This window comes from Manduca sexta, chromosome 5 (assembly GCF_014839805.1).
Source record: "Manduca sexta isolate Smith_Timp_Sample1 chromosome 5, JHU_Msex_v1.0, whole genome shotgun sequence".
Lineage (NCBI taxonomy): Eukaryota > Metazoa > Arthropoda > Insecta > Lepidoptera > Sphingidae > Manduca > Manduca sexta.
The window spans coordinates 7,826,437-7,854,226 of NC_051119.1; the positions used below are offsets into that span (position 1 = coordinate 7,826,437).

General features: G+C 34.1%; 1 protein-coding gene and 1 long non-coding RNA gene across 5 annotated transcripts; both read right to left on the reverse strand.

Annotated features, from left to right (window-relative positions):
* Positions 1-1,239: 1,239 nt before the first annotated feature.
* LOC115444627 (titin) lies at positions 1,240-27,693 on the reverse strand. 4 transcript variants are annotated; one of them, XM_030170474.2, is made up of 20 exons: positions 27,623-27,693; positions 27,235-27,424; positions 25,642-25,791; positions 25,229-25,289; positions 24,713-24,805; positions 23,795-23,868; positions 22,249-22,590; positions 21,498-21,666; positions 21,153-21,224; positions 18,613-18,718; positions 17,478-17,612; positions 17,016-17,109; positions 16,160-16,278; positions 15,606-15,850; positions 14,931-15,072; positions 13,918-14,060; positions 13,445-13,518; positions 12,041-12,103; positions 11,340-11,648; positions 1,240-7,009 (listed from the first exon to the last, which is right to left on the reverse strand). In XM_030170474.2, exons 1-20 carry the CDS (start codon positions 27,631-27,633, stop codon positions 6,878-6,880), a joined length of 2,724 nt encoding a protein of 907 aa, XP_030026334.2. In that variant the 5' UTR covers positions 27,634-27,693; the 3' UTR covers positions 1,240-6,877. The 4 variants fall into 4 exon arrangements, with proteins under 4 accessions (XP_030026334.2, XP_030026332.2, XP_030026336.2 ...); XM_030170472.2 differs by having other exon boundaries at positions 14,931-15,084; XM_030170476.2 differs by lacking the exon at positions 21,153-21,224 and having other exon boundaries at positions 14,931-15,084.
* On the reverse strand, positions 8,914-11,333 carry LOC115444629. The gene is made up of 2 exons (XR_005113383.1): positions 10,649-11,333; positions 8,914-10,488 (listed from the first exon to the last, which is right to left on the reverse strand). It is a non-coding gene; the product is annotated as an uncharacterized LOC115444629 (long non-coding RNA).
* Positions 27,694-27,790: the final 97 nt, after the last annotated feature.

Consider the following 27,790-nt stretch of genomic DNA (forward strand, 5'->3'; position numbering starts at 1 on the left):
AATATAACATATTTTAACTAAGATGTTTTTACTAATAGTAAATATAGACCTTATAGACTAGAAAAAATTTCGTATACTCGACTCATTTTCGACCATAGAGTGGTGGATTCTTTGAGTATCTACGCCCAGTTGAATGGATTGAGAAAATATGCTCAAGAGTAGAATATATTAGGACGCAGTCGACTCCAGTTATTGTCTAACGCCCGTATTCATAAACGTTATTTATCTAAGGACGGAGCATTGCTGTGATAAGTAATCTGTTTGTTCTTTTTTGTTTATCTGACAGACAACTAGATTCAAGTTGTATCTCAATATTAGCCAATCACAACGGCCCTATGTCTACCCACTGCGAAGACTGCCATGTCGTCAGCACTGAGAAACAGACTTGTTATCACAGCAATGCTCCGTCCTTAGATAAATAACGTCTATGTATAAGGGGGTAAGTTTATTTAGTGTATTTAAGTATGAAGATGCTCATGTACGATGTAGGGTTGTGGCAAAATATTAACAAAATCGAAAATAAACTCTAGTAGCGACCCTTTACAGAATGATGAAATAATCTCCATAACATTTTAGATTATTTAGTATTTATAAAAAAGAAAATAGATGTTTACGATTTTTCCAAAAAAACTATTATTTAATAGATACGTTAATTCTAACTGCAATATAAATTCTCTGTATTACTTTATTTAGATCGTAAGGTAAGGAAATTACCAATTTAAGTCAGGCAACATTTGTAAGTTTTACAGAAATAAGTTTCTTACGTAAGTAAAACTTACGGATATAGATCCCATCTAACAGGATAAAAAAAACGTTAATTTTTATTAGAAAATTTTTTTTTTCGTTTCCGTTCACATCTTGGAACATGTTAATAACTGAGCTGATATTCACTTACCAATGCCCATGTAAATTTTATTTGTGTTAACTTATATGAAATGTTTAAAGGTCATCTTACCCATGTCTATTTCAAGGTTATAAGTCGAACCAAATTGTTTATATTATTTAAAGTAATAATTCGGTTCAGAATGGAATCTTTTTTCAACCATTTTGTAACCTATTTAAATAAGAAAAAAAGTATTTTTATAACGGAGATGGCTTAATGTGACATATGTAACTATTAAATTATGCATTGTGAATGATGTTACCCTGCAAATTTATATAAAAATTGAGTAATCCTATTTAGGTATAGTCTTTTTTGTATCAAAAAATGTATTTATTTTAAGGAAATAAAACAATATAAAGATTTCAAGTATTTTTATTTTATATTTTCAGTCTTTCCGTCGCGTAAAACGCGAATTGTAAATAAATATTTTGTTTAAACCAAGAATATTTCCAAATCGTTTCAGAATATATTTTAAGATGGTAAATTTAATACGCCTATGGGTTTATTTTAATTAACTTTTAACTTAGAACGAAAAGTCAAATCTATGACGGACTACATCACAACTATAATAACACTACATAAAAGCCCATAGAGATTAAAAAACTTACGATCGTTACTCGTCTCAGTAGTAAACAGGAAACAACGATGGCTAAAAATGTACTTGTTACACTATTAAAGAAAAACTTACGCCGATAAAAACCAAACCATGTCACATAAAACTTACGCAAACCCTTACTTATAAACGCTCCATACGTCAGTCATAGTTATACAAAGTTTTGTCTCAGTTCGTATGACTTAGTCCTTCAAAACTGCATGACTATTACAGACGTATGCATTTAGAAGCAAGGCGGTCACAACAAACATTCAAAAACAATACATAATACACAATAAAACCAAATATTTACAATGTACAACACAATTTGTTTTTTATCGCCACAAATATTAATCTGAAAACAGACCTTAAAACTAATACAAAAGGGTGCTTTATACATCTATTATTGAAACACAGTTTTAAAAACTCCCGACCGCTGCATTTATTTTGAGATCTCGTAAAGGTACACGGCAAGGAAACCAATTCATATCTATAGACATATTTATTTGTATAAGCATATATATGTATCTAAGACAATCAAGCCCATACAAATAGTTACATATTTTTTGAGAAAAAAATCGTATTACCTACAATAGAGAATTATTTTTTAATTTCAATCAACAAAGAGGTAAAGTAAGAGTTTTGGGAATTGAAAAAAGATATTTGATTGGCTGTTTCGAGTACTGGAAATGTACCAATAACAAGGCTTCGTTCAGAAACGTATACAGTATCGTGTTAATCAGACTTTAGTGCCGGTAAATTTGGTACACGTATTTATTTGACTTCTATTGTAGGTAATTCATTATTCAGCCTTTTAATTAGTTGAAACGCTTTAAAACAGAGTGGTAAATGCTATTTATTTAGAAATGTACTAAATTTGGATTTTATTTCATAAAACTAGCTGTACGCGTCCAATACTTTAGTACATATTATATGTAAATGGTTAGTTTGATTGTTTTTGATGTTCCGATTCTTGATTCGCAGTTTCGTCTGCGTTCAAATTCTGTCAGAATCGGTTTAGTCTAGTTTATGCATTTACCAAAACATACGAATTTTAGAGTAATATTCTAATTTCCAAACTGGCTTATTCCAGCCTTTCTCTATATTATTACAAAAAATTAACGATATCTTTAAAGAAGTATATACATAAAATAAAATACATAATATGTTTGAAAACCTTCTCCTTTTTTTAAAAGTCGGTTAATTAACGTTTCGCTTATGAAGCTTCATTAGAAAATAGTATATTTGGGGCTTTCCAACCGTATATAGTTTTCGACATAAACCATTTTTATAATGGAGTAGCGAACACAAGCTTAATATTTTTCAGCAAGTTTTAGAAATAGAATCCAAACTTTTCACACTACTTCACTATTATACGTATCGTAAATTTACAACTAACACGAACATAATATTTTGTAGATGTAACGAAAACAAATTTTCTTTCATAAATATCGATACAACCGTTCCAAAATAGGCTAAGTCAAAAATATTGAATTTGCGAATCCATAGGAAATAAAAATATACATTATTTTCTTTTTGTACCACTGCAAACATATTTTTAATAGGGTCAATAAATTGAAAAACTTTTTTTTACATTATATTGATAATAATGTATTTCCGAACTGCTATATCGATATTTAGAGACAATTTACATTGACTTAGCTAAGAGCCTAAACCACATTAACATAAATTCTAGATTTATAGCTCTGGCTATTATTTTTATGTGGAAACGAAATAACAATGCTAACTTGAGTTTGACATTAAATTTATCCCTAGTAAATACGCTCTTGGGTAAACGAAAAGACAATATATTTTTTTAAAGTATTAATAGTTTAAAAATATCCGTTAATGACCATTTAATTCTACCAAATTAAACACCATCATATTTACGGGAACAAAATTATTTCTAACTAACGTAAAAATTAAATACGTGCTTTTGAACAATAGCATAATCTGGGACACAAATGGAGTCATTTTAGACAACCAGTTAAGTAATTTAGTAAAAAAAAAAATAAGCTCAGTCAGAAAAAGTAAACTTTTGAATTTTTACCATTTTAGAACAACCAATAAAATAGAGGTGTGCTTTAGTGAGTTTTAAAATTAACACTAATAGTATAAAGTTCCTAAACTTTTGTATCTATACACCTTTATTATGCATCGGTTTTTTTGCTAAATAATATGTAGACGACATTCATGAACTTCAACAATTCGTCTAATTTCATGAATGACTTGTAAAATGGAATTTTTCAGTATTTTTTTTTAACACATATTCATACTGAAATGACATTTCAAATTATAAGGTTTCGCATGAATCGGTGTCGACATTATTTTTTATCGATACCATAAATACAATCATAATTTTTTCGTATATTACATTTCATTTTTTTTTCGGTAAAAAGGTAAAACTATTTCACTTTTACGTACTAAATTTAAATCGACGTTAACCATTTTATATTAATGTTTGTTCTGGATAGAAGTGCAGTGTAATCAAACCGATCTATGGTAGTAAAAGTTTCATACACCGGCCTTTTATTTTGCTAGTCCCATTATAATATTTAAAACTTTTACTAAAATTAATAATTTTAACTATTATACCATCGCGAGATTAATAAAACTATTTCTCATTAACCTGCCCAAAGTCCTTCTACGGAATAAGTAAATTATTTTATGTAAACATAGTCAAACCACATAGTAGACAATCGTATTAAATATGAAAAGATATGGCTTATTAACAAAATGCCTGTCAATTTCTAAATTGTGGTATATTGTCATGACTACACTACACTCATATTTCTTTAATAGTAACACTTTAGATACAGTGACGTAACAAAAAATACTGTAAAGTACAAATAGAATATAATTTTTTTTTCTCATCTTTGTGATAGAACAAATAAGAAAACTTTCATCTCAGACACATATTTTGTACCTTTTCGTCCATTGTTACTTAAAAATAAAAAATTATAGCAAAGTGGCTACTGTTAGAAAAATATTCAAGTAGTAAAAAGAATCTAACATTCAATTACAAAGTAAATAAAAGAAAATCATGGCGTTCCCATTTTAAAATTCAATCGATTAAATAAACTAAATCCCATGTCAAGTCAACACAATCTCAGTCACTTGTGTTTCTTCAGCACATATTGTTAATTTTTATCATTACTTGTTGATTCCTTATTTAAGAGATGACATGACTTATTTATTCAACATAGTCATTATATAATATGATTTAAAACGTTATTTTTTTAACATACTTGTTTCTTTAGCTTTGCTGACGTAATAATGGGGGTTATTTGAGGCCAACTACGCATACTACGCGTCATCTGTTATCTATTGTATTAAATTTCTCAGACAGAGAGCCACTTTGCCGTAATTGTATGATCTACCACATATGTATCTTTGAAACAACTAAGCGACAAATATTGGTGAACTACCAACCAACTACTTAACATTAATACAATATGTTTGCATTGGTCTTCTTAAATCTCAATGCATTAAAAAACCCATATATTTGGAAAAACAAAAGCATATCGCCTTAGAGCAACACGGTTCTAATTGACTCTTTAATCCATTGCCAGATACAACCTCGTTGCACCAAGGCGATATGTAATTCATAGAGAGCGGAACGCTATTTTTCCGAGATATACCTCTGACGTTTACAAATCCATAGAGATTAACAAATATCAAGACAAATGATGCAAAAATAAATAAAATTTGCAATCATTTTTGACATCTATTAATATTGACTGAAGTTTTTTTTTAAGTTGAAATAGTTATCCAAGGTAATGCTTAGAACAATATCATTAACAAATTCTGAACGATAAGGGCAATATCTAAAAAAATAATAAATTCTCATTAATCTGGTTATTAACGAATTCTGAGCTACCCTATTTACTGTGTCCAGTTTTGCTTACATGAAAAACATTAAAGTCACGTATTACATACATTAATATGTTTGTTTTAAGAATACGGGAGTAATGTCAAAATTTTACCTCAGTACAGTCAAATTTTAAATAAACTTAGCATACATTCAGGCTAATTAGAAAGTATCTATTTGAAATATTTTACAGTGGACTTATACTGCAGATGAGATAAATAAGTTAATATTTAAAAAACACGTTGTAATAAGATGATTATTATCTTTAGTAATTATTTATTAAGGACTATACAGAGTGTCTCTTTTTAGAAAGTTTGCTCATAATATTCACCCTGTGCAGCTTAGTCTAGTTTTTTTGCGCATTATACAATGTGAACCTTACGTTAACGTTCTAAAACTCATATTGTATTGAAACACTAGGATAATAGACAGAAATAGTTATAAATATCCAGTGAAGACAATCCAAAAGCGTCACAATGGTGCTAAAACTTTATTCAATTAGTAAACTAATTTAAATTGTTATTGTTTTATAATCCTTAGAAAATAACAACTTCCCTGCAAAGTCCTTGAAACAACATCAAACGTAATTAACCCACTGTTGATCGTAGGCCAGCGAATTGAATAAAATTCTTCATAACTGACATTTTGGGTCAAAAAACCTAACTCGTGATGTATTTATTACCAAGCAACGGTAGTAAAGATATCTCTAAGGATATACTGTTGTATACAACGCAATTACTCCAAAACATATTATGGATTATTTTTAACTTGTTCCCCACATAATGTATATTTTAGTGTACCCAGAATCCTAAGATTTGACCATTCAAAGACGTTCTGAGCGGCGATAATAAAGTTTTTTTTTTAGCATCTTTTTTATGGAAGGAAGTTCTTAAGTAACGATGTATGTTACCATTATTTTCAATTAAATGACAAACGAAATGATTACCTATGGCTTTTCGATGTTAAAAGTACCGATCAACAATGCGTCAATGTACATAACATGAACATTTAGAACAAAAATAACAATTATCCTTTTGTTTCACAAATCTACAGAACACATACAAAATTCATGTATCCGTGTGACATATATTGTAATAATTATTTTACTTTAGAGGTGAAAATAAAACGTTTTCCGTGTAACAATTTGCTGTAATCTAAAATTACACTTAAAACAATATTTTTATTTTGTAAAAAATATTATCACCCCTTTAAAACTCGGTACATACACCTAGATGTAATTAAAATTTCTTACACTACACAAGTTTTACACCAGTGCTAGCAAGCACATTAAACTTTGATCCAAAAACAAACCAGAGGCTCCCAAATCATAGGTGTTACTGCCAAAATAAATAATATAAAAAAAAAATCATTACTATTTATTTTTTGTATACCAAACGCCCCCTCTTTGGGCGGCTCTGCGAAAGTGTCAAGCTAAAACGAAACCCCAAAATGTTTACGGCAGTAACACAGTCCTTGCACATTCCCGCCAGGGGGCGGTGACCACCAAGTTTGGGAGCCCCTGTCCACTACATTAACGGAGCGTGACAGTCAATCGGCTCGCGGCAACCATTTTGTTATTGAACTTTCTCTTGAAGTTTTCGGCGGCCGCCGGTGTTTTGAACGTGATTCTAGCACTGCGCTCTTCCTTATCCAGTATCAAACTCTGGAACATTTAATCCGGGCTGTTTTTCAGGCCATCCTTTGGACTTATGTTTATAGGCAATAAAATATACCCCTAAAGTGGAAACACGGTCGAAATTTATTCGTATTCTTCGGTTGAGAACGCATCGTTAAACGTGTACAAAACGCATCTGTTCGGTCTGCATACAAATATTATGGAACATTATACATAAACATATAAGTCAGTGGTCAGTTACAATATAGACATGATTACATACATTCAGCCAGTCACCTTAGAGAAGTAATGTGTCAAATAAACAAAAAAGTATTACAAAAAAAGTTACACCACTTATCGGAGTATACATTATTGCTTTTAATAAACCAATGGTTCCTAAAATGAGCCCAAATGCCTACACTTTGACGAGAGTGGTGTGAGCGCATTTTGAGTACCACTGACTTTAATTTTGTATTAATTTCTATACAATAAATGTTCAACAAGGAAAAGTTTTTAGTAAATCTTTTAAGTCAATTTTGAGTAATTGAATGAATGTGACCACAATTCATTCCACATTCCATACTTAAACAATTTAAATTTTTAACCCATCCATAACAAGGACGACAAGATCCTATCAATAAATATATAATAAATGTTTTAGTAATAATTATTACACTTAAATAAATAGATAAACACAAAAAGGAATTTATAATGTGGAAATGTATTATTATTATATCACTTCCAAAATAATATGTATTAAACAGAAAATCCTTTTCTTTGTTATTTCTGCTTACTAAAACTTTTCCTAATAATAAAAGAATACAATTACAATATGAACAAACAATCAACAATAAAAAATGTCAAATATAATATAGTACAATGCAATCCAAAATAAAACTTTGAAAACCATAATACCATACTGGAATTGTATTCTAACATATGGACATGCACTAAAATTAGATAAAAGACCAAATATATATCTAGAGCTTAAATTAAAAATCTAAAGAGAACAGATCATAATTTCAAACATAAAACATATGTTTGGAATACAAATATATTTATGATAAAATATAGCAATACAGGAATAAATTGAATCAAATAATACTGAGTAACTAATAACTATTCAGTTCGTTTAGTTTTAATTTTTCAAAGTTTTATTCCCATATAACATAATAATACATGTTAAAACATCGCTGTACATATTATTCAATGTAAATATATTATATCACAAAGTAAATCATTATATTGTGATATGAAAGAAATAAATGTGCATTATTTTCGTGTGATGCAAAGTGATTTATTTATTATTTATATAAATACGCAATGGGTACATATTTTTCAATTGAAGACTCAAATTAAAAATTATTTTTCTTGTATGCTTCAATAAATAGACCGACAAATTTAATAATATTATTTTGTATCAATGAAAACAGTTATAAATATTTTTACTGTAAATAAAAGAAAATTATTTGAGATTATTTTACATGTGCATAAATAACTTTGCATTTAATAAAGACCTTTTCAGTAAATACAAATATTTCTTTCACTTTTAAATAGAAATATGAAAACTTTCGAATTGAGATATGACTAGAGATTTTGATAATTAATATAGTTGCCTTGTTTTTATCTTGATAATATATGTCGACTAGTATGTTTTTATTTATTAAAGTATTTATAATGTTAAGTATACAGACATCATTTAAAAATAGTAAGTATAGTTATCTTCTCACTTGCATTAAGGTGATACCTCAAGGTCAATTTTCATACATTTTGTTTCACCTTTAATCTGGGTAACTAAACAAGTATTGGCAAGTAAAGAATTTAAATTCACGTCTAGTTAGTGATTAGTTCTCGCAGTTGAAAGAAAAACGTAAAAATAATTAATAATCATGGATATTTCGGCCTTTAAAATTTAATATGACGAAATTTTAAAGGCCGAAATAAAGCCCATATTCGAATAGCACGAAAACTGTACTTCATATCTCACCTAATCATAAAAAATAATGAACTTTTAAAAATGCTATACAATTTTGAACTTAATATTTGGTTGTATTGATATTAAATCAGTCTCAATTTATTAAAACTTAAAATGTGTTTTTCAATGCATATTTTGTTGTCTTATGAAAAACACAATAAAAATTAACTAAAAAGGTCCTTTCTTATATCGAATAGTAAAATAATATAAATAAATAAATATCACAGTATCTTATCACAGAATTGTTCAGTATTAAACTAAATTTTAATTACATCGATGTGTGACGTTTCGGATGTTTTTCAATATCAAATATTCCAATTATTTTAAATCACAATAGAAAAATCTATTATAAATGCAATGCATGAAACTGCACCTTAAGCCATCAGATGTTATATAACTAACCAGCTCGATTCGCTGTTATCATTGACCTATATTCTATAAACACGAACGTCCATATAAACTATTTGTTCAAAATCTGGAGTCGAAAACTAGTTCGCTGCAGCGCTAAAACATCGAACGTCGTCTAACCAAACTTTTAAAACATGCAGCGGTAAAGCGCTTTTAAATATATGTCAATATCGACACCATTCTAAAGTCAGTTTGAATGGATTGCTGTTCAATTCACTTGAACACAGTGAGTGTTAGAACGCCACATCTAGTACGTAGTACATACATATACATGGCTGTTATATACTTTAAAAACCTTTTACGTGAATGAGGTTTCCGAAATGTATAATATTATTTTGCGTTGGTCTTGTAACAGGATTTTTTTTGTAGACTAGTAAGTAAAATAGACAGCATTGCGTTCTAGCTGTGCTCGCATCTTTAAAGGGTGGATAAGTTTTCCGATACCCGATTTTAATGAAACAAAGTCTACATATTATCATAATTAGGTACAGTTTTATTTAGCAGGGGCGCTTCTCATAATAATAATTCATTTCCTAATTATAATCTGACCACCAGTGAAAACTACATGAAATTCCGCTCAGAGGTTTTTGGAGATATGCTCTAACCATTAATTACACAATTAAACTGACAGAAAATAATTCCATAAATCACAAATTTGTGTTCATTACTACTTAGTCACTGCCTTTTTATAACTTATCTTTTAATGTATAAAAACACCAAGTTCTGCCGATATCCCATCACTTGACAGCCAACTGTCAACTGTCGCAGACAGCTTTTTGCGAGGGACTTTAATAGACAAGAAATAAGGTCTATTTTGTTAATTAATTTTTGACAGCTAGACAATCCATGGATATTATAGACAGATTATAACTAATATGTTTACAACGCGGTCCAACTTTAATGTAACATATTTCATTTAATCGAATAAGTTCTATTAACATTTTCAAATAAATACAGTGGAATGTCACGACGGTTTCATACAATACCGTCACCATCACGTAACCAACAAAGATCTAATCTGTTGTAATGCTACATCTTATGAGACCCTAAAATATCGGAGCATAATATAATATTTTTTTAGGGCTCACCTTAATGACATACATTATTATGTATTATGTCATGACTCGCCGATCATACAACGCATCTACAACGTTATGTGATGCCTATTAACTCATGACTAGTCCATCATTCAACGCATCTACACCGTTATGTGGTACCTATTAACTCATAACCAGTCCATCATTCAATGCAGCTTCACCGTTATGCACTGCCTATTGTCATGACTCGCCGCTCATACAACGCACCTACACCGTTACGTGGTGCCTATAAAGTCATGACGGGCCGATCATATAACGCACCTATACCGTTATGTGGTGCTTATTAAGTCATGACTGGCTGATCATATAACGCACCTACACCGTTACGTGGTGCCTATAAAGTCATGACGGGCCGATCATATAACGCACCTATACCGTTATGTGGTGCTTATTAAGTCATGACGGGCCGATCATATAACGCACCTATACCGTTATGTGGTGCTTATTAAGTCATGACTGGCTGATCATATAACGCACCTACACCGTTACGTGGTGCCTATAAAGTCATGACGGGCCGATCATATAACGCACCTATACCGTTATGTGGTGCCTATAAAGTCATGACTCGCTGATCATATAACGCACCTACACCGTTATGTGGTGTCTAATTATGTCATTACTGGCTGATCATATAACGCACCTACACCGTTATGTGGTGCCTAATTATGTCATGACTGGCTGATCATATAACGCACCTACACCGTTATGTGGTGCCTCTAAAGTCATGCATGACTCACTGATCATACAACGCATCTACACCGTATATTTCGGTAAATATTTGGTTTGATATACCAGATTTTCCATCTTCAAAACGAATGAATAAAAATCGAAACAACATCGGAAACATCACACATACGACCTTAAATACATACAATGAAAGCCTACATTACAACGTTACCTGCACATCGTTGCCGGCAAGTGTCTTGAGCCTTGTATCGGTTATACCGGGTGGCAGATTCATCACGGCGGCGATTGCCGAGGTGGGCAGTCGCGCACCCTTCGCCGGGGGCTCGTCGTCGTCCTCGGCGAGTTCTACCCGGGGCTCGTCGGTCCCACGCACTGCGGTGCGGACGGCCCTGCTGAATATGCCTAATGTCGGCTGAGTAGGGTCGGTTTCCGCTCGTATTTTCTCCTTCTGCGTGACGCGTCGTTGGAGTATTACGCGGCGGTTAGCGAATTTGTGTTCCGTATCCTCTTTTTGTTTCTCCTGTGGGTGCAAAAAATATATTTCAACTTTCAGGTTTATAATGTAAGTACAGAGTAAGACTAGCTTTGCCCGCGGTTCTATTTAAGTGAATAACTTATATATCAAATAATTATTCAAGATTTGGGCTATCCGGTTTAAGGTTATAGCTTAAGGTCCATTTTTCATACATATTGTTTCACCTTTAATCTGGGTAACTAAACAAGTATTGACAAGTAAAGAATTTAAATTCACGTCTAGTTAGTGATTAGTTCTTGCAGTTGACAGAAAAACGTAAAAATAATTAATATACATGGATATTTCGGCCTTTAAAATTTCGTCGTATTAAATTTTAAAGGCCGAAATATCCATGCAAGCTATAACCTTAATACTTAGTGATTTTATAAAAATCCCACCTCCTTGTCAAATACAATTCTCTGTCTGTTCTTTGGTGCTGACGTGTCAGATTTTTGCGGCATCTGCAAAAAAACAGTAATGTTTTTTGTCAGTCTTTTTTTTATATTAAAAGTAATATAAATAAGTATTTCTCAAAATAAATGTACGTAATGATATTATTTACGAAATATTATCGAAATTTTCTGTCATGTCTTCTGTTTTTTTTTTCATATATTCGTTCTATCCTTTGATATCTATATCTATACTTATAATAAATCTGTAGAGAGGTCAATTCTGTACATGAAATATATTTCCAAAATAACTATCAGGGGTGATTAGGGATCGATACTGATGCCAAAAATGCAATTAGTAAAATTTTTGTCTGTCTGTCTGTCTGTATAACCGTTATAGAAACAAAAACTACTCGACGGATTTTAACGAAACTTGGTACAATTATTTGTCATACTTCTGTGCTGGTTATAGTATACTTTTCATCACGCTACAATTAATAAGAGCAGAGCAGTGAAGGGAAATGTTGGGAAAACGGGAGAAGTTACTCCATTTTTTAAGCTTCCATCGCGTGTGCAACTTTAATGGTTAAAGCTACACAGACATCATGTATGACGGAAATGTTCTCCTTAAAATTATGTAAAAATATCCCACGACAGCATATGTCTATCTTTTATGGTTGACTCACAATAACACGTGTAACTCCCGATAGCTTAGCAGTTCGAAGCTTTCTCATTATATTTGTCTACTCTTACGTTTATAACACTCTCAGTCATCCCTAATTAAAAAAGTTAACATTATTAAATATTCCATAAAAAAGAATCATAGAAATCGGTATAGAAACACCAATGTTATATATGAAATACGCTAATAATAAGCCATCACGCGTGAATACTGAATCATGCCATAAGGATTATTTTTGTATATATATAAGGTCGCGAACGCACAGGCAGGCGGCTTGCTTGGTACCTAGAGGCTAGCGAATCACCTAGCGAGTATCTTCGTAAAACGAACATTCTCGGACGTTCGCGACCGGCTCCATTTTTGAAGTCCGAAATCCACGCGGGCGAAGCTGCGGGCGGAAGCTAGTATATAATAAAATAGAGACAAGCAAAGAAAAAAAAAGTCGTAACGATATATCGTAAAAACTATTTCGTTACGTATATTTATTATAAGAGATACTCTAATACGAAAGTCTCTGAGTGTGTTTGAGTGTTTGCCGGCCATTAACAGCTGAATTGAGTCAAAAGAAATCTACCACATTAATAGACCACATCTTGTAACTTATAAGCCGAATTTTATCCAAGTTTATGTAAAGTGAGACTTTATTCTAGCATGAAACACAGACGGAACCGCGGACAAAAACTATGCTTTATTCAATGTAATATGTAATTTCCAAACTTTAACAGACTCACCTGTTTTTTATCAGCTATGTCACCATCGTCATTCTTTGTTGAGCTCACTATGGCCTTTCTTGGAGGAGATTTCTCTGCAATAGAAATTATTTTTCCGTCATTTCTCCAGTTCTTACAACGTGAATAATATTCAGTTTATTGTATTATTTTGTGGACAATTGATGTTTCCAACACTCCTATCTCCCTATTTTTTTGTTTGATTAATTTCGTTGCCGGATAGTGAAAAATTTGTTTTCTCTGAGACTCGCCGAGCTTCACCGCTCGGTGTCACAATGCGTGCCACTGCTGATCCTGGCTTACAGGAGTTGTAGTGGTGGGTGTGAGGGAGGGAAAATCTCTATTGTATTATTTTCTGGATTCACATAAGTTTCGAAATCTCATAATGACCAAATTGTACGATCCAAATCGGACCGTAAAATCGTGTCGTATTCGAATCGTACAGTTCATAAAAATCTTTTAGAAAATGTGTTCACCTTTTTTCTTCCTATCTTCATTGTCGTTGAACACGATTTTTTGTCGTTGCGATTTTTTCGCATCACTGGTGCTGGACGATTTCGGAGGCAATTTGCTCCTCAGATCTACCGACGGTTTGGTTGTGGTTTTGGTCAGTTCTGGTCTGAAAACAGAAAAAAGCACCATTTACAATTAATGCAGTTTGAGAGACTAGAGTCGGCTTATTACAAAGTATTACAAATGATTGTCCGCCAACATGACACTGCATCCTGAAGGAATGTCAATTGTTTATGCCAAACATTCTAGAATGTCCCAAAAACTCGACTCGTCAATCGATGTTCTTAAATTTTGATGTTTGTCATTGGTCGAGAGGTCAATAGTACCTTGAATTACAAAGTATTGTTTGGTATTCGACTGCGCTCGACATCCTGAGACATGAGATGTTAAGTCTTATTATGTCCAGTTACACTGGCTACAATGTTCTTCAAACCGGAACACAAGAGTGACTACACACTGCTGCTTGGCGGCATAAATACACAAGCGGACTTTCACATATGAGAGACCTACCAGTATCCTGATGATCAGTATATCAGTATCATTTTATCCTGGTCATTTACTCTCGTGGGGAATGATTCAAATTTTTATCTACTCTTTAAATAGATCGCGCTGGGGATTATACCGCTACTGTAATATAAAGATTTTTGTAGTGGAAAAGGCTTTTCATATTGGAAAAACCGCGGGCAACACCTAATTGTAAAAATAAATATCAAAGAAACACTGCTTGGCTCAATTTTTTTTATAAAATAAGGACGGAGCATTGCTGTGATAACAAGTCTGTTTCTCAGCTTTGTTTATCTGGCAGCCAACTAGATTCAAGTTGTATCTCAATATTAGCCAATCACAACGGCCCTATGTCTACGCACTGCGAAGGCTGCCATGCCGTCAGCACTGTGAAACAGACTTGTTATCACAGCAAAGTTAGAGCTTAGATAAATAACGTCTATGAATAAGGGGGTAAGTATATAACACTTACTTGATCGGCTTCTGTTTGAACCGTCCGGAGTCATCGTCATCGCTTAGAATACCGTCAATATCGCCCAGGATGAGGTCGAGGTCGTCGTCGTCGTCGGGCAACGGCGGCGTGAGAGCCACCTCGCGCGGCGGCGTCAGCGACTCTGAAACGGCACCTATTCACATTAGCAAGTGGTTCAGATTAGAACGGCGGGGCATGGATTTTTTTAACTATAAATAATACTGTTGCATGGTCGAAATTCGCTAGCGTAAAGAAGGAAAAGGAATCTTAATCCGTACAAACACAATTTCTTGATGCTTTCGAACCCAAAATAGGCACGTAGTGTAACCCAAAAGTTTGTATGTCAAGAAATTGGTCTATAATACTGTTATGAATAAGTGAATATTCAATACCAATTACAAATATCAATTAAAGTTCAAAAGTTATTATTTAACTTCAAATAAGCAGACAGATAATTTGACTGTTAATTTACAATATCTAAGTTAATGTAAATCATCGAATATAATATAGGGCGACTAAATACTAAAGTCAAGCTCCGAAATAAACAGTACACAAAAGAATGTTTTCAGTATTAACTGTCTTATACGTTAACATATATCATGCAAACAGAACTTAAGTAACAGTATCCCTTTGCACCTTTCACTTAATTTTCCAGAATAAGCAAACTACACTCACCACATGTAGAATTCACTTCGGCGCTCTCCTCCTTCCTGATCGGCGACCGCTCTCTGATTTTCTCCGGTTTGACCGGCTTATCGAATTTCTCCGGTTTGTCCGGTTTCTCGGGCGACTTCCGCGTGGTGTCCGGCTTCGGTTCCGGCTCTGTGCTTGACGGTTTGTCTACAACCGGCTCTGGTTTGGGTTCCTCCGGTTTTTCCGGTTTTCCGAGTTCTTTTTCTTTTTCAAGGGGCTCCCTTTCCCTGTTAGAAAATTAGAGAGTTAAATGTCATACAAATGTTTTGACTTATGTCTGGTCATGAAAGCATGAAGGGAGACTGCCATAAAACTAATTTCAGCGTAAGCTAAAATATCCTTTATAATCAAATACAAAGGCCTAAACATAAATCAGCCCTCTTCCCCTTCTACTCCCTAATCTCCTGAATCCCGACACCTTAAAGTATGTTCTTTAAAATTACCTTCATCGACGCAAAACTACGTATAGTGCAATACTATATTGATTAGGCACACTTAAAAGCGAAAAAAAAAATACAATTAGCTATGCAACAAACCTCTCCTGTATCTTATTGTGGAGTGCGACGGCATTCTTCCTCCTGCGGACCTCTTTGGCTCGCAACACTCGCTCCCTCAGGCTCTCTTGTTCTCGCAGACGACGTTTGTAGTCACTTTCCTGTTGGGAAATGTGAAAGTAACAGTGGTTTAAAGAGCTAGTTTATTCTCGATGGCTCCTGAGTAAGCTATTGCATCTGAAAAAAAAAAATGCTATTTACACTTTCATAGCGTTTCGTTGTCTATGTACTGTTATATGCACCTTTCAGCTTTCTCTATTTACTATCTCAGTTCCAAACTCACTAAAAAGTTTTTTTTTTTTTTTAATAGTTTTGGTAGTGAACCGTACACACATAGCGAAACGTTGAAAAGTGAAAATCATTATTTTTTAGATATGATAGTTTACTTAGGAGCCATCGTTATATGAATTTTTGAGATGAATCGAAATAAGCGATTAAATAATAATAATTATAATATCAGCCCTGAATTATATACTTTTGCCCACTGCGGAGCACGGGCCTCCTCTACTACTGAGAGGAATTAGGCCTTAGTCCACCACGCTGGCCTAGTGCGGATTGGTAGACTTCACACACCCTCGAAATTCCTATAGAGAACTTCTCAGGTATGCAGGTTTCCTCACGATGTTTTCCTTCACCGATAAAACAAACGATAATTCACAAAGAATACACACATAATTTTTTAGAAAAATCAGAGGTGTGTTGCCCTTGGGATTTGAACTTGCGGACATTCGTCTCGGCAGTCCGTTCCACAACCAACTAGGCCATCGCTGCAAAATAAGCGATTAGGAACGATTATTAAAAATGAAAAGACTATAAACAATGTGAAGGTGCCGCTTGCCTCGTCGTAGTGTCGCGGCGCGTCGGCGCGTGCGCGGCGCTCGGGGCTGGCGCGCGGCGACGGCGAGCGCCGCGCCGGCGACGGGGACCGCATCCTGCACCACAGTACGCATTGTTAGGGGACGATACTTCATACTTATATGGATAGCGACCACCGTACACGTGGCCCACGTAAGTGTCGCGTTCCGGGATCAGCCTGTGTATATACGGTTCCAACAGGCCGGTATAATTGTGACGACTAGTGAGGGCTAATCATGTCTCATCAGTGAACACTATCTGGACCCCATTCTTCTTACCATCAGGTACAAGGTTAAAAAAAATAATTAAAAATCTAATGTTTACCAATCATTAACCATGAAAAGCAACTCAACGTAATTAAAACCTTATTGTGATTACAAAAAGAATTATCAATCAATTATATACATTAATGACCAATGACGTCACAGTGTCCAGTGTCCCATACCTCCTCCTCAGGCCAGCGCGGTTCGCGTTAATGAACTCCTCCTGCCTCCGAAGGAGGTCGTCGTCCTCACTGCGACGCCTCACGCTGCGGCTGGCCAACTCATTCTCTATCTCTATCGTCGTGTTCTCTATGAACCTGCAATACCATACGTGTATTAGTAAAATTTCTTAACAAAATTGACAACATTACAATATCTAAACGTGCCTAAAAGAAAAATACCGTTTCTTAATTTTTCTAGTCTGAGTTCGATTATGATTTTTTTTTAAATACTTAATTTTGAAGAATAAAATTAAAAACCGAAAAAAGTTTGATGACGTCACACATACTTGACGACATTTGGTGCTTACGTTTTAGAATATCGTTGCTAATGTTTTAGAATAAAACAAAATTCAAAGTGAAAATCATGAATGAAATTTGGATCCCATAATTTTAGATCCAGTTTCATAAAATATAAACATTTGACTATGTTCAAAAAATGAAATGTTGTCAATTGAAAATTTTAATAAAAATCTCAAACTTATATTTACTGCCCCACTGCTGGGCACGAACCTCCTCTACTACTGAGAGGGTTTAGGCCAGCTGGATAGACGCAAACCGATACTTCCTCAGTAGTAGAGGACCGCGGCCAGCAGTATGATACTATATTTCGCAGTACGGAATTGAAACGAACACAAACGTCATAGTGACGTGTACGGAGCCTAGACAGTGGTGCTTATAAAAAATCATTCTCAAAGTGTAGGGATTCAGTCCACTTTCACTATTTGATAAGTTTGTTAAGCCCAGGCACTGTGTTGTGTACCGCGATTGTATTCTACAGTGCCTGTGAAATAAATAATTATCTAATCATCATAAGTGTTTTTTCTCGTCAGTTACTTGCTGGTAGGGATTGAGTAGCTAAATTGAGGGGGCGTGTTGAAGGTTTTATATGTATTATATCAATTTAGCTGGCTGAAGTAAAAAATGTCATTGTAGTTTCCATAGAGATGGAAAATAACGAAAACAAAAAATAGTGTTACTGTGATATATACGATGTAGCGTAAAACTCAGCTAATAGTAAATAAAGGCTGCTCTGTTTATAAATTCTCAGGGCGTTGTTACTCTACAACATATCCCATACCTAACATAAAATCCGTACCTGAGTGGCGATCGTCGCGTAAACTTCCTGCTGGCGGCTCTCGCCAAAGCGTTTCTCTGTTCAGCTATGAATCTCTCCGCTGCATCGTCTATATCCTTTATCGGACCTATAAACAAATACAAAATACTTAATACGTTAAACAAAACTTAGATAATAATTACGGCCGTCATCTTCATGAATTGAAAAGCCATAGGAGTTCGCAAATAGCAATGGCGTAGCATCGTTGGGGAGCGGGACATTAAGAGGGGTGGCTAAAATAAAAAATTGAAACTTATCACTTCATGAGTGGCGCTTTTTGTTTTATTGAATTTGAGCAATTTTTTTTTTGCTTTTACCCAGCACCTTGGCAAGCCAAATTTGGGTCCAGTGTAGGCGGCAAGGACACATACTACGCCAATGCTACAAAGCAACATCTGCAAAGTATAAGCCATAAGTTTCCACAGCACAAACATCATAATTTAGGTAAAAGTAACTGACTATTACTAAAACAAAGATTTGCAGAATGTGAAAGAAGTAAAACAACATTTTAAAAGTTATAGTTATTTAGGACTCAGTTATAGGGCATGGTAGATTATTGAAGATTTAAAAGAGATAAAAAAAATAAATATAGACAACAAAATTAATTTGTATTTTCGAGGCAATCTCAAATTTATTTTTCAGGAAAAGAAAAATATAGACTGTCTAAGGGGATAAAATATTAATAGCCCTATTTGAGAAAACAATTTGCCAACGTAACTTAAGGCGATACCTCAAGGTCCATTTTCATACATTTTGTTTCACCTTTAATCTGGGTAACTAAACAAGTATTGGCAAGTAAAGAATTTAAATTCACGTCTAGTTAGTGATTAGTTCTCGCAGTTGAAAGAAAAACGTAAAAATAATTAATAATCATGGATATTTCTGCCTTTAAAATTTCGTCATATTAAATTTTAAAGGCCGAAATATCCATGATATTTCGGCCCACAAACTATGAATTATGAACACAAACATAAATAATAAGTTGTTGTCCGGACAAAAGTCCCCCTATATGCATATTTTTCTGAGAGAAAAAGTAGCCGATGGCCTTTCCTTCTCAAACTATCACTATACCAAATTTCATCGAAATACGTTCAGTAGTTGTTGGTTCAGTAGATTATATCGCGTTGAGACAGACAGACGCGGCGAGGGACATTGTTTTATAATATGTAAAGTATGTAAATAACTATAAGTATATAAATAACTATAAATATTTTAATAAAAGCAGCACACAAAAATAGGCATTAACCCAAAATTATTAAAATTTTAAATTGTGCATTTAAACATAATTCAATAAATCTACGTGCAAACCACACTACATCATGCGCTGATATTGTTATTCTATTGCATTTGTGAAAACGGGAACGCACTTTCAAAATGAACACTTTTTGGTAAGCAAAGCTAATCGACATTAACCCAATCTTATTCCATCAAAAACATTTTGTATAAGTGACCAAACAAGTCAGTATTTTGTTTCGTTATGTCTAACTATTTGAGGTATAAAAAATTATAAATACGCAGTGATTTTTTTCTGAATAATAAATTAAGAAACTCTCTGGTCTAATAGCAAGTAATCATAACTTTGAGTATAAAACACTGTATTCCACAGCAATTTGGAACATTAAAGTCTCATGATTTCCATCGCGCTAGCCTCATTACAATAAAACGTGCATAAAACATTGTAAGGAAACCATGCATACCTGAGAAGTTATCTATAGGAATTTTGAGTGTGTGAAGTATACCAATCCGCACTAGGCCAGCGTGGTGGACTAAGGCTAATCCCTCTCATTAGTTGAGGCCCATGCCCAACAATGGGACAGTATGTAAGACAGGGCTGATATTATTATTATATTATACCCTCATTATGCTACAAACCAGAGCACACTGTTACTTGCATTATTGATTATTATATCCACTTATAAAAGCTATTTTATTGCCAATGTGACCCACATCTGTTTCATATTTATATAGATGGGGTATTTACTTAAATATTTTAACAGTAGCAATATGATTAACATGTGTGTGGTATACTAGTATTGCTGGCTCTCTATTACAAGGTTTTATGTTATACATTTAGCAAGATTTAATTTATAACAAATTATACTGTTTTTCAGTTAAATATTCCAATAATCTAGAAAGACAAATAAAGGACGAATTTTTATTAACATTACCAACTCCAAAATATAAAATTTTATTTTTCTGACTTAAGCAGAAATTAACGTAGCACCTTGCAATATTAAGCCAGCGATATGGCAACTGTTCAGAGGGGTTTTCGATTAGTGAGAAATCTTGCAAAGACTTCTGCAAGCAATTTTTACCATGTTATCATGCCAATCCGACTACTGCGAATTCTCAAGTTTTTTGACTCGCGGCAAGGCGCATGTATATTTAATTGTTGAAACATTGCCACTAGTCAAGCGCAGCTGGAAATTCACGCGCAATATATTGCTTCAAAAATTTGCCAATATAAACTTTCAAAATAACCATGCCCGTTTCCACAAACGCGTTCATCTTAAACTAATTACCGAATTTGCTCTCTAGCGTGGGACTGATGGGTGGCGATTTCGATATTCTTGTCGGTATGTAGGCTGGCAGCCCTGAGACATTAAAAATACTTGTATTTTAAGAAATTGTATTATACGGACGGCGGGCTCAATGGAGTTGTTTCCAGAGGCGTAATAAATAATTAAAAAAAAAAATGTAACTCACTTCGCATTCTCATAATCATTGAGTAATAACTTGAGGAAACTTCTAACTCATTTTTTGATAATTTGTAGATTGATACATTTTGGCCTAACTGGGTCGAACAAGTCTCCCAGTTTTGCTCCCCTAAAGTCCTATTCAACAAGATTTTTTTCCATAATACATACCTTCGACTGGCGGTTGGAAGTTTCCTTTGAAATGCGGATTGATGAGGACCTTCTTGCCGGCCAGCCCGCCGGGCGGCAAGTTCGGCGGCAACTGCACCGGCAGCATCCGGACTTCCGGCTCCTTCGGTTTGTCCGGCACGCCGATCGGCAAAGCTTGCCGTATTGTCACCTGAAGATAATAGGTTTTACATCACGGGCTATTGTAATTATTCTACACACATCAATACTAATATTATTACACATCAATACTAATATTGTAAAGTTGAAGAGTTTGTTCGTTTGAATGCGTTATTCTCAGGAAATATTAAACTGATGTTAATTTTTTCTTCACAAATTGGAAGCTACATTACTCCTGAAAGCTATTGGTTAGTTTTTATCCTGGAAAAATATTATGTTGATCAAAAATCTGTATTTTACTTTTCTATTATTACCACTTTAGCTTCGTCTGCATGAAAGTTTTCCGGAATAAATGTCCCGCTATATATTTTCCCGGGATAGCAAATAGCTTATAACCATCCCAGGATCTTAAACTCTCTCTATACCAAATTTCATAAAAATCCGTTCAGTAGATTTTGAGAAAATCGATAACATACAGACACACAGAAAAGGGGACTTTGTTTTATAATATGTATATTTATTCTTTACGAGTACCTTTTGGTAGCGATTTTCAAGAAGATAACTGATTGGTTTCTTTTAGCAACGCAACATCAAAATGACTCCGTATCACCAACAAGAAGAATAGCTAACCCACCTGTGGCATGCCTGGATTAGGTCCCATCTCCCTAGGCAGCGGATACGGTGCATACGGTCTCTGATACGGAAACATACGTCGCGGCTCGTAATTCGGCCTGACGTTGGCCGAAAACGTCGCCCTTTCGTCAATATTCGGTCTGTACTGGAACGGTTGGAATTGCGGCCGGAACTGCATCAATTCGGGAACGATCGGCCGATCCGGCGAAATCTCCGGACCGACCGGTAACATGTCCGGCGGCATGTCCGGACATTTAGGTCGCATATCTTGCCGCATTGGCGGTAGATCGGTGCGTATGTGCATTTGTGGCGGCTGGAATTGCATTCTTGGATTGTAATTGGTCTGAAAAAAAAAGCAATATTTCCTTATGAAATTTGTTTAGATATACGATTTTAATGAAATAAAGTATACACCGTGATTTTATAGTCGTTTTGGAAGCGAAATTTTTAAATTCTGTATTAATAATAGAGTTTAAAAAAATACCAATGTAATGAAATAAAAATATTTTTTTATAAACATTAAAATTAATACTATGAACTAGCTTTTGCTCGCGGCTTCGCTCGCGTGAAGGTGTTTTCCAGGATAAAATTCCACTGTTTGATAAAAGTCTTGCTACATATTTTCCCGGTACTTATAGGTTCAAACTAATTTTATCCCCAATCTATAATTTCAGTTCAATCAGTCGAAAATCTAAGAACATTTATACAAACTTTCATCCCCTATTTTATCCCCTTAAGGGTAGAATTTATCAAAATCCTTTCTTAGGGGATGCCTACGTCATAGTAGCTTTATGCATGTAAAGTCTTAGCCCGATCCGTCCAATGGTTTGGGCTGTTCCTTGATATATCACTGTCAGTCACCTTTGAGTTATATATTATATTAACAACTGAAGTTAGCTAAAATTGAGTTTCTCGAAGCCGACCACTATTTATGTACTATGTATTTTGAGACTATGCAATTTTGTCGCGTTCGCGATTCACTTTCACTTTTGTTGAGTTTCAGAACGCGATATTAGATCCTCCAACGCGCACGCGAATTTGAACTTTATGCAGCGGTAATAAATTACAAATTGACTCTCCATTTTATTTAGAAAACGTTTGTATGGGAAATAGAAAAATGCTGTTTTGAGGATTTTCTCGGCAATTATTCGATTTTTTCTCACCTTTTAAACCTTCCCTAGACCTCCACGAATAATTCAAGACCAAGATAAGATAAATCCGTTCAGCCGTTCTCGAGTTTTAGCGAGACTAACGAACAGCAATTCATTTTTATATATATAGATTAACAATTGAACATAACTATCATTATCAAATTTGAATAAGTGAAAAATATTATCAAAAACTATTTTTTAATTATCAACAGTAAAATTAATTCACTATTAAATTGTTTAAACTACATAAAAATCCGTGCAGTAATTTCGTAGATGTACACCAACAAACAACTGACAGAAATTATAGTTTCTTTTTATACCGTCAAAGTGACCCCACTGCACCTGATGAGTAGGGTCCAGATAGCGTCTGAAAAGGGATGATCATATCATACTGACCCTGTGTAGCACGCGGTGCCTGTGTCGCGGCACCCAGCCGCCACGGCCTCGTCCCCGGGGCACTACTACTTTATCTAAACAAATGAATCATCATCAGCCATCATCAAACACAGGTAGTCCACAAATCATTAATATGCAGTTAAAATCAAAATTACTAATACACGCACCATACTAGTTTAAAAAGTTAGTAAATAAAGATATTTAATGAAGATATTTTTCATTTATTAACTTTTGAATTAAAAGAAAGAAAGATTTTATTATTGGGACAACATCAGTGTAACATGTACAATAAAGAATATAAAAAAAAAAAAAACAAAAAATTATAATAAATATAACACAATTATACCCATTGTGCCAACAATGGGAGCCCTCATTCAGCTCCTTGCTGCAGTACCAGCATGACTGATAGTGCAGTGCTGATTTTCAACGAGGGACTCAGATGACGCATGGACACTCAGTTAACTTGTGAAATATAATTTGTGTTTTAAAAAAGGTTTTGTAGTAAACAGTACCTAGATAACTAAATGCTAAAAAGTGAATATTGCTTTTTTCCAGATACAATAGTTTACTTAGGAGCCATCAATATATCTGCATAAAAATATCTTACTCAAATAAACGTGAAATCTTGTGAACATGTGAGGATGTTTGTTAGAAGTAATCGCACACAGATGAAAGGATTTGGATTCAATTTGGCAAACAGATAGCCAATGTCCTGGATTAACACATAGGCTACTTTTATCCCAGTAATTTGCTTGCATGGGAAATAATGGGATTTTTATATAGATTGCGCTTACGCCGTACAGGTGGTTATATAAATCGCTACAGTGTATTGTAGGGACTTTTGTAACAGGAAAGGTTTTTCATACAAGCAAAGCCGCGAGCAACACCTAGTGTTTCATACAAAAGTAGAATACATACCAAGTGAATCAGGTATATCTCTGATTTGCGGCAGGCGCTGCGCCCCGGGCGGGCGCTCCGATATGAACCTCTCGCGGCCGGCTAGGTCTCCATCTGCACATACCATCATAGGGCTTCATTATACAACTGACACAGGCAAAACAGACCCTTAAAGTAGAGGTTCTCTTTATCTCAACAGCAGTGCTGAATTTAAATTTTCTTCAGTATAGTAAAAAATATAGCAAAAAAATTGTTATTGGGACAATATTTAAAAATATCTCGTCCCTAGGCCGCGCCATATACGGCCCATTAATAAATCCAGCTCCACAGAATGAATGGGCTGATTGGACTGCAGTTGTATTGTTTTGCAGAAATCAACGTGCTTTTATATTTTCTTACTTCTCATATTTAAGAGTTTATTTCAGATTCGAGATTTTTATAGGTGGAGCTTTAATCACTTATATAATAATTCATTTACATGCATTCAATCGAAATCTGTAAAAAAAATCATACAAGACATAACAGAGTAATACTTACTTAGAATAGGCGGGTTCAACTCTGAAGGTACTATTTGTGGTGATTCTATTGGTGCCGCTGGCTTTAACAATTATAATACAAATTAATAATAATACAGAAATTGAACAAAGGCAATGGAGGTGTAAGGAAAAACATTCCCTACACAGAATATATCAAAGTTCTCAATATCTATTTCCTCCTGTTGGTTTATAACTTACTTATATGTAAAATATTCTTAGTTACATTTAGCTTAAGTTGTTTTAACAAACACAAAAAATATTAGTTGTTTTATCAGAATGAGCCAGAATTTGTTAGTAAAATATTTTATTATATTGGTAATTTTTAAAACCCTATTATTGATACAGAATTAAAAATTAACAGTCCTAAAATGACTTAAATCATGGTGAATGAATAGGGATTTATATTACGCTTACAATAGCTGGTGGCACGGTCCTTTCAGGTTCATATACAGGCTCGTACGGAGCATATGTGCAGTGTGGATGTTCAGGCTGCGGGTTCGGCACCTCTACAGTTATGTTGGGGACAACACACTCTGTCTCCACAACAGGCTGGTAAGGTATTGGCTGCAAACAATGATACACTCAGTTTTATTTATTTTACACAATACAGAATATAACAAGTAGGTATATAGGATTTGGGTCCTATTTTGATATTTTCCAAAATAATGCTTCATATTACATATCGACAGTTAAAAGGCTAATTGACTTAAGCCACATTTTTTTGCGACACAAGTTTCATACATATTTAAAGTGGCGATAGACTAGTTGGTTGTGGAACGGACTACTGAGATGAATGTCCACAGGTTCGAATCGCAAGGGAACACACCCCTGACATTTTTAAAAAAATATGTGTATTCTTTGTGAATTATCGCTTGCTTTAACGGTGAAGGAAAACATTGTGAGGAAACCTGCATATCTGAGAAATTCTCTGTATGAATTTTCGAGAGTTTCTGAAGTCTACCAATCCGCACTAGGCCAGCGTGGTGAAGTAAGGCCTAATCCCTCTCAGTAGTCGAGGAGGCCTGTGCCCAACAGTGGGAGAGTATATAATACAGGGCTGATATTATATTATTATTTCTACATTTAAAATAGTAAAAAAATTTTTAAAAAAATTGCTTAAATCAATTAGCCTTTCAACCGTCAATATAAGCTTGCCAAATTCAAGTCACTCTAATCTATGCTACTATTTGCTAATAAAATGAGTACTATCTATGCTAGCCGTTTAATATAACTGTCAAATAAAATTCACTTGAAACTTGTCCTTTGATTACTGGCGACAAACTTAAACTTGCCCTTAGAATTAACTTCTATTTCTTTTTTATAGCAAGGGCACAAATACAAAGGTCATCAGACGGAAAGCGATCAATGCCTATCATAAACTTTCACAACACCAAACTTATACCTTAATGTTACATTGCTTTATACATCATGCGTTTTTTCACTAGTGGTGCCACAAAAACTATATATTAATATAACATAATGGGTGTTGGCCAGTAATATTAGCTTATTTCTTAAAACTGGAACTCTACTGCTTGCACACTAATGCGTATTAGCATAAATAGGCTATGTACTAAGACAAAAAAGGACCCTTGCATTCAATTACTTAGACAATTTCTAATTTGTTTAATTTTCTGATGTTTGTAGTTCAGCAATAATATTGCCAAAAAAAATCCTATAGTATAAAAAACTTATTTTCGTATATAGCCAAAAAACTGTAATGCAAATTAAAAATAATACACCTTGGTAACTATCAGCAACATCAGGCCTATTTTATATATAAATGTGTAAGATATCATAATAAAACAGTATATTAAAAATTTCGGCACAGTTCTTTGATCATATCCAAAAATTTAGTTTTTTTAGCCATTTTCGCCAGCGGACTGCAGATAGGCATTCCATCCATAAATTGAAACAAGCAAAAAATACGGATTGGCTAGTTCTTTGCCTAGTAGATTTTTAGGCAAGAGCTTATATATTATTGGATTTTTCGATAAGTTAACAACGTACTTGACTATATTCTATGCTGTGTGTTTGATATTCTGGTGGAATTTCTGCTTCATAATGAGGGCCCAGAGAAGTCGGCACATTTTGTGGCGCGGTGTCGTAGTCATCCGCCAACAACTGTTCCTCCTCCTCGTTCCCAAGGTTATAATCAGCAAGACTCTGGTCACCCAGGTCGTCGCCTAACAAATCTTCACTGCAAGGAATCAATAAATATGTCATTGATTTTCACTACGCACGGAGGCGTTGTTTCATAAACATATAAAAATGCAATTTATACAAGTATTTGTAACTAAAAACGTTATTCAATCAATAAAAAACACATTCACCGCAAAATTTACGGAAATTACTTATTTTATTCACTCAAATATAATTATTTACGAAAAATACCAACTTGTCCGACATATTGTTATCCGCAGAACACCACAGATTAGTTGAATAAAAAAGTGACGCCCACAGAGCTAAGTAAGCAGTAGTCCCATAGGTTATACACATACTAGTGTTGGGCATAGTAGGCGATTATTAATCGTAACATAAATAGTGGAAGTAATTTGTAAATGTT

What these genes read in the sequence shown, in the direction of transcription:
- LOC115444627 (XM_030170472.2), bottom strand. An exon ending in GTTGAACCCGCCTATTCTAA is followed by an intron (nt 24,806 to 25,228) that starts GTAAGTATTACT and finishes TGGTATGTGCAG; the next exon opens with ATGGAGACCTAGCCGGCCGC. An exon ending in CGAAGTGAATTCTACATGTG is followed by an intron (nt 15,085 to 15,605) that starts GTGAGTGTAGTT and finishes TAATGTGAATAG; the next exon opens with GTGCCGTTTCAGAGTCGCTG.